The sequence below is a fragment of the Temnothorax nylanderi genome, unplaced genomic scaffold (genome assembly GCF_030848795.1).
Source record: "Temnothorax nylanderi isolate EJ_2023f unplaced genomic scaffold, tnyl_v1.0 TNYL_tig0258_pilon, whole genome shotgun sequence".
Classification (NCBI taxonomy): Eukaryota; Metazoa; Arthropoda; class Insecta; order Hymenoptera; family Formicidae; genus Temnothorax; species Temnothorax nylanderi.
In genome coordinates, this window is record NW_027249320.1 from 112378 (window position 1) to 123994 (window position 11617).

Consider the following 11617-nt stretch of genomic DNA (forward strand, 5'->3'; position numbering starts at 1 on the left):
AGAAGATAGGCTCGTGCGTGCACGCGGTGCACGGTCCTGCGAGTCCGTTGCCGGTCGTTGTAGAAAGCGGTCCGTCAAGTCGTTTTTACGCTCATGTCGTTTACGCTCGTGTTGTATGCTTGTGTCGTTTTTACGCTCGTGTCGTTCGACGCTCGCATTGTGAGATTTACGTCGCGTTACGTGTACGAACGTGTGCGGCGACACGCTACCATTGCAGCCACGCGGAATCTCACATCACAGTGTTCGAAAGTATCGATACTTTCGACATCAAGCAATAAATGGTCAAGCAAGTGGTCCTTATATAAGTAATAACGTGGGAAGAATATTATCTCGAATGTTCAGCACTGACGCAAAGTGACAGGTTTTCCGGGAACCATGGATGACAATCAGCGTCCAGTAAGTATTTTCAGTAATGTTACATTTATGGACTATCTCATAGATTAGAGTTACGTTCCGACCATATATGTAATACTCCTATATTGCTAGTCAAGCTGAAACGCTGACGCAAACATCACGGTGCAGACATATATCAACCTCTCACTTCCACAGTTCGTGTACTACGACCCAAATGCGCATGCGCGCGTTTCATGAATGAGAGTTGTACTTATTGCACTGCACTGATGCAGCAGTGCAGCGATAAAGAACAGGCCCATTATAATTTTCTAACCTCTCAGTCTCACACGAAACAGTCGCACCCACGAGTGAAAGAAAATAAATAAAAATGCGATCTTGTTACCTATGTGGAAGATTTGCGTCAAAGACCGAAAAGATTTCTTTACACAAGTAAATTAATTGACAAATAATAAAAAATAATCAAGTATACAATCGCTTACAAATTAATAAAAATTAAATTTTCAGATTTCCGAAAAATCCAGAAATATGTAAAAAATGGGTTGAAATTTGCAGATTGCAGGAGACAGATGATGTATCCCATTTGTTTCTTTGCTCACTTCATTTTAAAGTACCTCGGAATTTAATTGTACAAGAAAAATGGAAACTACCTCTTGGTATTATACCCAACTTAGATATTACTGATGTCTCAACAACAAATGTAACAACTTTACCAGAAATATCTTTAAATCATCCACCAATATTATTATCAAATGTGCTAAAAGATAGTACTAATATACCAAAATCAATTGAAACATCTTTAAATATATCTGATGATATAAATTGTGATCGTGATGTTCCGTCAACATCAAAGGTTTCTTATTCAAGTAAGTTAAATGTAAATTATATAAAAACAAATAAAAATACATATTCTTATTGCAAAATAATACGAATGTTTTTGTAATAATGCTTTTGTAATAATAAATATTTTATAGATTCTGAAGAGGACTGCTATTCTCCTCCAAAAAAACGCTTTTTTGCAGAACCTAGATATATATCAGAAATCAATAGTTTTGATGTTAGTACACTGAGAAAAGCGAAGAGAGTAATTAAATTTATTAAAACAGAGGACGAAAAGAAACGCAAACAAATAAAATCTTTACAAGACCAAAATAGAAGGCTTGTAATGCGAATTGATAAATTACAGGATTTAATGTCTCATTTAAAAGAATCAAGTTTAATTTCTGATGATGCTGGAGATCATTTAATGGTAGAGTATATGTTAAAATACTAATAATACATATTTTTTGTAGAGGAAAGATGGAGGTACATTTGAACAATCAATTTTAACAAACCATTAACTTCTGAAAATTATACACAATTACAAATACATGCTAAGAATTTTGAAAACTATATTAATACATTACAGGATGAAACAGGTACTCCCATATTAAAAACTAACAGAAAAACTGGATTTCTTGGACTAATTATATGTTTAAGAAATATTTTTCCTTTATTTGATTGTTTAAAATTTTTAGGAATGACGTATTTATTAACATATAAATTGTCTCAAGATTTTCTTGAGACGTTTTTTAGTGCTATACGAAGTCGTGGTAGTTTTAATAATAATCCTAATGCTTTGCAACTGAAAAGTGCATACAAACGTCTATTAATCAGGCATGAATTGAAAGAGTTTGATAACGGCAATTGTCTTTCTGATAGTTTAGAAATTTTACATGTATCATCAAATTCAAAAATGTTTAAGTGTCCCATAGCAAATGAAGAAATAGAAAATTCTGATGAGGAAACACTCATTTTCGAGCATGATTATATAAACACATTTTGGCAGCTCACACCATACATAGATAATATAGTACAATATATAGCAGGATATATTTGTAATAAATTATATAAAATTATAACTTGTGATTTTTGTAAAAATCAATTATTGGGTGATAAAATGCCTTTGTTATCAGAACTAAAAAATAGAGGGCCATATTTAAAACCATCTGATAATGTATACAGGATTTGTAAAATGTCAGAAACAACTATCCGGCAATATACAAATGAATTGCGAAAAAATAAAATTAAACAATTTTTAACAATTACTATATATCGTAGATTATTATCTCCATTTTCTAGTGATGCTATGCAAAATCATATATTATCTCAAGATGTACTTGACAATCATAGAACACAATTGTGTAAACATATAATATCATTATACATAAACGTAAGACTGTTTCACGAAGCCAAAAATATGTCTGTCAAAAACAGGGTTGGCAAAAAACATGTTTTTTTATTTTAAACAAAAAACATTGTTTTTTTTGTTTAAAACAATGTTTTAATGTGTTTTAAACTAAGGTATAAAAAAACATGTTTTAAACAAGCAAAAAAAAACACTTGATAGCTTTGATCTATGCAAGAAGATTTAAAATATGTGCGGAGCATCCATAAGTAATAATAATGTCATAGCGTTTTTCATTGGCAGAACTAGTGCGCACTCAGTGCACATTAAAGCCGTTGTACACTGATTTAATCTTTAATATTTAAAGTAAAATGCAAATATTTTGATTGATAAAATACCCAATACATATTTTACCAAATAGTACAATAAAGTATAGAGGCTTTCGTGACTTAACCCGTTTATATTAAACATACACTTTACGTTGATTTGTGTACGACGGCTTTAATGTGCACTGAGTGCGCACCAGTTCTGCCAAAGAAAAACCCTATCAGGCATTTAAATTTTTCGCTAGCGTAACATTAAACTGTAAATATATAAATAACGTTGCCAAAATTTAAAAAATTGAAAACGCTAACGGCGGAGGCTGTGAGAAATAAGGCGCGCCGTTAAGCCCGGTCTACATAGGCCGCAGTTCGCAAAACGCAAGACACACGCACAGTCTACATGTCAATCTAACCTCTCTGTGTATAGAGAGATAAAACAGGCTGCTGTTTGGAAAGAAATAAGAGAAGACCAGATATCGAAGAAAAAAAGCAGATGGTGGGATAGTGAATGTGTAAGACTAAGGAGAGAAGCACGAGAGAAACTAGTTAAATGGAGGAAGGGAGAAGTAGATAAAAAGAGGTACATTCTAAAGAAAAAAGAATATGAGGAGAAAATAAAAGAGAAGAAAGAGATAGAAAGGGAGAGAGTTATAAAAGAGGCGAGAGAAGCAACTAGCGAGAAGGAAGTATGGAGATTTATAAACAGAGAAAGGAAGGGTAGAAAAGAGGTTTGCGAAGAAATAACGGAGGAGCAATGGAATAAACACTTCATGGAGCTATTGGAAGGAGTAACTGTGAAACCGCGTGAAAAAGACAGGAAGGGAGAAGAAAGAATGAGTAGCAAAGAGGAGCAGGAAGGAATAAGAAGAGAGGAAGTGGAAGAAGTAATTAAAGAAATGAAAGAAAAGAAAGCAGCAGGTACGGATGGATTGCCAAATGAGGTATGGATATATGGAGGAGAGAGATTGAAGGAAAAAATATGGGAGGTATGTGATACAGCGTGGAGGACAGAAAAAATAGCAGAAGACTGGAAAGAAGGTATAATAGTACCAATAGTAAAGAAAGGAGAAGGAAAAGAAGCACAAGATTACAGAGGGGTGACATTAATGAACACAAATTACAAAATATACGCGGCAATTTTGCCGAAAAGATTGGAGAAGGAGGCGGAAGAAAGAAGAATATTACCATAAACACAGGCAGGGTTCAGGAAAGGAAGGGGTACAATGGAGAATATATACGCACTGAATTATGTAATTGGAAAGGCTGTTAGCAAAAAAAGAGGAAAGCTAGTGGCAGCATTTATTGATTTGAAAACAGCATTCGACTCCGTGAACAGAGAAAAAATTTGGGAGGTACTGAAAAGAGAAGGGATTAGTGAACAGCTGAGAACTAGGATAGAAGATCTGTACGAAGAGACAAGAAGCGTGGTAAGAGTGAAAGGAGAAAAGGGATCATGCTTCTGGACGGTCAAAGGAGTCAGACAGGGATGCCCGCCGAGCGCTATGCTCTTTATACTGCTGCTGGCAGACTTAGAGAAAACAATGAGGAGGGGGCAAGATGGAGGCGTGGTAGTAGGGAGAATAAAATTTTGGACGTTAGCATACGCAGACGATGTAGTAGCTATAGCAGAGGACGAAGAGGAGATGAAGAGGATGATGAAAAGACTGGAGAAATATTTCGACAGAAAAAAGCTGAGAGTGAATGTAGGGAAAACAAAGGTAATGAGATTTAGGAAGGAAGGAGGTAACATGAAGAAAATGGAATGGAAATGGAAGGGAGAAGAAATAGAGGAGGTAAAGGAATTCTGCTATCTAGACTACACATTCCAAAAGAACGGAAGACAGGAGGCGCATATAAACGAAAGAGTAAGGAAAGCTACCATAGCAATGAGACAGGTTTGGGGAATAGGAAAAAGGTTATTTGGAAGAGACTGGATAAGAAGAATTAAGTTATACGATTCGCTGGTAGCAAGCATAGCTTTATATGGAGCAGAAGTGTGGGAATGGAAAGAGAGAGAGAAAATAAAAAGAATGCACGAAAGGTATATAAGGTGGACATTGGGCCTAGACTGGAGCACACCCGGATACATGATAAGGGAGGAAACCAAGAGGGACAGAATGAGAGTAAGTGCTGGTAAAAGGGCGATGAAATACGAGGAAAAACTGGAAAGGGGAGAGGGAAATGAGATTGCAAGAGAATGCTGGAAAGAAATAAAAGGAAATGTCAGGAAGGAAAAGGCAAATTGGGAAGAAGAGAGAAGGAGCTTCTATGAAAAAAGAGGATACGCAACTGAGGAGATAGAAAGAAAAAGAGGAAATGGCTGGAGCAGTATAGAGGAGATAACAAGAAGAGACAAAGACATTCAGAGTCAAGAGAGAGATGAAAGAGTAAGAGAGTTTAGATATAACAGGTGGTACAGGGAGATAGCAGAAATCAGAAGGCCAGAATACCTAGAGAAAAAAGGGAAAGAGAAGTCCATGATCAGGATAGCGAGATTTAGGCTAGGTAATGAGATGAGAGGTGGAAGATATTGGGAACCAATAGAGAAAAGAAGCTGTAGAATATGTGGTGCAGAACCAGAGACATGGGAGCATGTGTTAGAGCGGTGCACAAGAGGAGAGGAGGAGAAGCCAGAAGGAATTGGCGAGAAGATCATAAGGATACTGAATAGTAAAAGGAGAGGGAGAGAAATGGATGGCAGAGCTGGAGAGAAGAAGAAGGCAGGCTAATACAGCGGCAAGTTAGTCAGAAAGATTAGAGAATAATACTGATGATTTTTGTTGAAGAGGATAAGCGGAAGGTATTGGATGCAAAGAGAAAGGAAGAGAGCGGATTGAGGGTGAAAATGGACGAGGACAAGTCGGTGGAAACGAGGGTAAGAGAAAGAGAGGAGAAAGAAAGGAGAAAAGAGAGGAGAGGAAAGCGGGAGGCCAAAGAGGACCGCGGAGGAAGAAAGAGCGAAAAGGATGGAGGAGAATCTCCTTATGGATACGGACGAGGACGAAGCAGATAGGAAGAAAAAAGAATAGGAGAAATTTAGTATGGAAAGGAGAGATGAAGGGAGATAAAGAGAGAAGCATTAAGGGAGAGGAAGGGGAGAAGGAGGTAAGATTGTAAGATATTTGCAGAGTGAACGTAGAATAAGAAAGAAGGAAGGCGTCGAACAAGAGGAGGGAGAGAGCCGGAAAGAAAAGGGAAGAGCAGTGACAGAAAGGAGGAAGTCAGAGGGGTGCGGAATTAAAGGAAACTGAAAGAGATGACCAGAAGGGTGCCGGATGGAATACGAAGGGAAGGGAAATGAGTTGTGAGGTCGCTCAATGACCAGGTCGGGGAAAGAAGAAATAAGAAAAATTATATTATAGATATAAAATGTATATGATTAATGATTGAATGTATAATGTATATGATTTTATTTGTATAGCAGAAATTGTAAAGGTTTTTGGGAACGTTTTTACTAAAAAAAATGCCTTTCCAACCCCGGAAGGGGAGTGAAATAAAGATTAATTGAATATATTAAATATCAATAACTACAACTACGAACTACTGACCTGCTACCTGCTATACACTATTACTTTAAAATGCTAAAATGTACCTGCTATGTACTATTATTTTAAACTGCTAAAATGTAAAGTAATTCAATATCTACTAAGTTAAGTAGTCTTTATTGTGATGACTGTTATTTAATATCTAAAAATAAATATTCTGCTAAAATAATAGAATAATACCCATCTTATCATTTTTAATTTTTATTTTAGTATATATATCTTTATATTTATATGCTACATAAATAATATAGATAAAAAACTAAATAAAAGTTTAGTTATTGTTTTTTTTGCAATTTTTTCTAAATAATCACATGTTTTTAATTGCAGTGTTTTAAACAGTTCTAAACAGTAGTTTAAAACTGTTTAAAACAAAAATGTTTAAAACAGTGTCCACTGTTTTAAATCAGTTTTAATCAGACAGTTTTAAACAAATTGTTTAAAACATGCCAACCCTGATCAAAAATAATTTTATTCGTCAAAAATATACAAAACTTATTTTATTTAGTCATCAATAGTTTTTATGTATTATGTTTACAAATGTTTATAATTTTAGTATTATGTAAAAGTATATAGTTTTAGTATTATTATGTTATTACTAGTTTTAGTATTATATACAGATGTACTTATATTATATAAAAATCTTCTTTTCGTTTTCTTTTTATGTCACTTTTATATTTTTTATTTTTGTTTTATAGCAAATTATTTTATATAATTTACATTTTTGTTTTATAGCATAAGAGAGACAATAAAAATAAATATTATAACTGTATCATATTGTTTCTTCTTTTAACAGATAATTTTTAAATCTTATTATTAAATACAGCTTTTTAAGTCTGCGGTGGATTTGCTACTACAAATGCTTCGAAGCATTTTTCTTCTTCTTTCTTTCAGTAAAGACAGAAAGAGAAGAAAGATTTGTAACGTCAAGTCAACCCCACCAAACCGGTTACGCCAGCGCATGCGTATAACGTTCGTAGTACATGATCACCTATATATATTGTATGTCTATCTCACTTTCTCGGCGTCGCTACCGCCTATTGTGAGGATACGCCACTAGCAATATAGGAGTATTACATATATGGTTCCGACATTGAGCAAAATTTTCCTCTGAGAGGACGTTTCGGAACATAACCTAAGTATTGATAAACGACATAGCAGCACACTGCATGAGGACGGTATTGAGAGCTGATTTTTGTTTACTGATGTTGAGTAATTTTTTCTGTAATGTTCTTCGTTTAATTTACTGAACCATGGTTTTCTCCCCTCTTAAGGAAATATTCGTGCTTTTGGACTGTTGGTGGAGACAATGTTGTATTGAGGAACATTGTTCAGAATGAAGATGGCATTTTTATGATTGGAAATATGTTCCTTAATGTTGAGAACTTCTACACATATCCTCTGGACTCATCCATTCTAGGCATTGTCCGTGTGTCTGAAAAGGAACATGTTAGAAGAAGTTTTTCTCTGACAGAGGTTGAGTCAAAATGTTGGGTAATGTCAGATGGTGATGCATTTCTGTGTGTGCCTTTGTTGCACACAATGCCGCTATTCTAACAAGGGGACCTTCAGGCTAACGGATTTTTGTTTTTTTTTGTACTTACTGTACTTGTGGGTTATCACCCGGACATCAATTTCCCAAAGTATTAAGGCGCGCTTTTCAGAAAAACTCGAGAAAATCGACTTTGAAGAATTCCAAGCGCGCTATGCGTATAAAATAAAAATATATTATAATAGTATAAAATATATTATATACAGTCGTTTTACACGTCAATATTGCACGAACCAGGATGATATTCATCGTAAAAGCAAGGGAAACAGTAAGTTTCACGGCATCTAGCACACCGTACGAACGCAGATATTTTACAGGGGCAAGGTTTTTTTAAAATTTCTATTGGAAAACATACTTCATTGACGTTCATAAAAATGTCTCTGTCATCACAAAGGTTTGAAGCGAACCACGCGTATCGAATCATGTTCTTAAAGATTGGAGAGAACAGCTGGTGATGTACAATAGATTGAATTTTAAAGCAATCTTCTCGGGAATTAATTTCGCGTTTTTGTTCGATCAAGTAGGCGCAATTTTGAAGACGCTTTATGAAATTTTTTACCTGTCTATAAAAATATACATCACAAGGTTGGACCAAAGGGGTACATTTTGGGGGAATAAATTTAACAATGCATGTTGGCAGACGCTTATCGTCTAAAAAAATTTCATCGTACATCTCCGGCTTGGTTTGTCTTCCCCAGGAATCGACGAGTAAGAGAAACCTTTCCTCTCCCACGTATGGCTTTACAGTTTTAATTAAAAAATTTTTGTATAAATTCGTTGTCAGCTTTCCCGACTTCGACGATGTGACGACGACGTTACGATATTTTTGGACATACTCGTCCACCAATTTCTGAACTCTGGGTCCAAATAAACCTGTTGGTTCTTGTAGGCACACGAAAACTAGGGGTAACAATTTCCCAGATAGAGTGACACTGTACTGTGCTGTGTAGGAGTGAGTCATCTTATTCATGTTCTGCCTTTGAACAAGAACTACCTTTGATCCTTGGTTGGCAAGTGTTCTGTTAAAGGTGGACTGATATTGGCACCCTGAAAAATATTTTTTTAAATTTACTATATTAATTATACGAAAGTGTATTTGATATATGTATAATAAATCTTGGACATATAAATATTTAGCAAATATTTAAAATCTCTTTATTATAAATATTTTATAAATATTTTTTGGCTACATGAGTCATAAAAAATATAAAATTTTTGTAAATACCTGTTTGGTCAGTATTGATGACAAAATTGGGATTGAATTTTGGTATCAAGTCACGAGCCTGTATGCGAAAATTTTCCGCAGCAGCTAAAATTTCCTCTATTGTCGCACTTTCTCTTTCGGACACATATTTCGTTATCTTTCGTTGGCGAACTCGATGTTTTCGTTTGAATCGCTCAACCCACGAATTGGAAGCTTTGAAATCCAAATTTTTAAATTGACTTGCAGCAGATAAAGCCCACTGCTGCAAGTTTCTTGTCGTTACTTGCTGATGAATTTGCCGAGCTTCTGTAAAGCGATCATATGTCCACGAGTCGATCATCGCATATTTGTCGAATATGGTTCCACCATTTTTAATATGTTTTTCCCATTTCGCCAAATCCTCCATACGTTTTAATCGGGAACATCCTTTTTTTTGTAGATTCTTCAGACTCCAACTCGGATGAGATTTAGCAATATTTAATACTTTTATTTTGTAATCCAATGGAATATTTTAATAGTCCTGGATTTTCGACTTTTTGTTCTCTGGCTCGTAATCTTCAGAAGAATCGTACCCTTCAACTTCTTCGAAAGCGTTGTCGTAATTGATTTCATCAAACGTAATCAATTCTTCGTCCGTTACAAACTTCTTCTCGGCTAGACTTTGTAACGTATACTGGTAAATGTCTTCTGCTAGTAGCATCGATTCTTCAGTAATTACCGAAGAAGATTTTTCTGCGGTGAGACCATCTTGTGCAAGAAGCTGCTCGTAATACATAACGGCATTTTTTAAACATAACTTTTCAACATTTTTGCACAGGTATTCTTCAACAGCCTCTTCATGTACAGTCGAGGTGCCAGGCACATCAACAGATTCCACGTCCGACATGATAATTATATTATTTTCGACAGCTTTTTTGTTAGACTCGTGTGACTGCCGCCCGAGTCGAAGGCGAGGGCGGCAAACGTTGTGAAGTCGAAAGCAAAGGCGGCAAAAGTTGTGAAGTTTGCAACTTTTGCCGCCCTCGCCTTCGACTCGGGCGGCAGTCACACGAGTCTAACAAAAAAGCTGTCGAAAATAATTATCATGTCGGACGTGGAATCTGTTGATGTGCCTGGCACCTCGACTGTACATGAAGAAGCTGTTGAAGAATACCTGTGCAAAAATGTTGAAAAGTTATGTTTAAAAAATGCCGTTATGTATTACGAGCAGCTTCTTGCACAAGATGGTCTCACCGCAGAAAAATCTTCTTCGGTAATTACTGAAGAATCGATGCTACTAGCAGAAGACATTTACCAGTATACGTTACAAAGTCTAGCCGAGAAGAAGTTTGTAACGGACGAAGAATTGATTACGTTTGATGAAATCAATTACGACAACGCTTTCGAAGAAGTTGAAGGGTACGATTCTCCTGAAGATTACGAGCCAGAGAACAAAAAGTCGAAAATCCAGGACTATTAAAATATTCCATTGGATTACAAAATAAAAGTATTAAATATTGCTAAATCTCATCCGAGTTGGAGTCTGAAGAATCTACAAAAAAAGGATGTTCCCGATTAAAACGTATGGAGGATTTGGCGAAATGGGAAAAACATATTAAAAATGGTGGAACCATATTCGACAAATATGCGATGATCGACTCGTGGACATATGATCGCTTTACAGAAGCTCGGCAAATTCATCAGCAAGTAACGACAAGAAACTTGCAGCAGTGGGCTTTATCTGCTGCAAGTCAATTTAAAAATTTGGATTTCAAAGCTTCCAATTCGTGGGTTGAGCGATTCAAACGAAAACATCGAGTTCGCCAACGAAAGATAACGAAATATGTGTCCGAAAGAGAAAGTGCGACAATAGAGGAAATTTTAGCTGCTGCGGAAAATTTTCGCATACAGGCTCGTGACTTGATACCAAAATTCAATCCCAATTTTGTCATCAATACTGACCAAACAGGTATTTACAAAAATTTTATATTTTTTATGACTCATGTAGCCAAAAAATATTTATAAAATATTTATAATAAAGAGATTTTAAATATTTGCTAAATATTTATATGTCCAGGATTTATTATACATATATCAAATACACTTTCGTATAATTAATATGGTAAATTTAAAAAAATATTTTTCAGGGTGCTAATATCAGTCCACCTTTAACAGAACACTTGCCAACCAAGGATCAAAGGTAGTTCTTGTTCAAAGGCAGAACATGAATAAGATGACTCACTCCTACACAGCACAGTACAGTGTCACTCTATCTGGGAAATCGTTACTCCTAGTTTTCGTGTGCCTACAAGAACCAACAGGTTTATTTGGACCCAGAGTTCAGAAATTGGTGGACGAGTATGTCCAAAAATATCGTAACGTCGTCGTCACATCGTCGAAGTCGGGAAAGCTGACAACGAATTTATACAAAAATTTTTTAATTAAAACTGTAAAGCCATACGTGGGAGAGGAAAGGTTTCTCTTACTCGTCGATTCCTG

General features: G+C 35.6%; 2 protein-coding genes across 3 annotated transcripts in view; one reads left to right on the plus strand and one right to left on the minus strand.

Moving 5' to 3' along the window:
* The window catches only part of LOC139780034 (uncharacterized), a 200439-nt gene that overhangs the window by 88037 nt on the left and 100785 nt on the right, over positions 1–11617 (minus strand). The gene's annotated exons all lie outside the window — the stretch shown is intronic.
* Positions 448–2418, plus strand: LOC139780027 (uncharacterized). The gene is made up of 3 exons (XM_071718556.1): positions 448–783; positions 859–1217; positions 1326–2418. Exons 1-3 carry the CDS (start codon positions 722–724, stop codon positions 1622–1624), a joined length of 720 nt encoding a protein of 239 aa, XP_071574657.1. The 5' UTR covers positions 448–721; the 3' UTR covers positions 1625–2418.

What these genes read in the sequence shown, in the direction of transcription:
- LOC139780027 (XM_071718556.1), top strand. Translation starts at nt 722, where the DNA reads ATGCGATCTTGTTACCTATGTGGAAGATTTGCGTCAAAGACCGAAAAG. An exon ending in GAAAAGATTTCTTTACACAA is followed by an intron (nt 784 to 858) that starts GTAAATTAATTG and finishes TTAAATTTTCAG; the next exon opens with ATTTCCGAAAAATCCAGAAA. An exon ending in ATCAAAGGTTTCTTATTCAA is followed by an intron (nt 1,218 to 1,325) that starts GTAAGTTAAATG and finishes AATATTTTATAG; the next exon opens with ATTCTGAAGAGGACTGCTAT.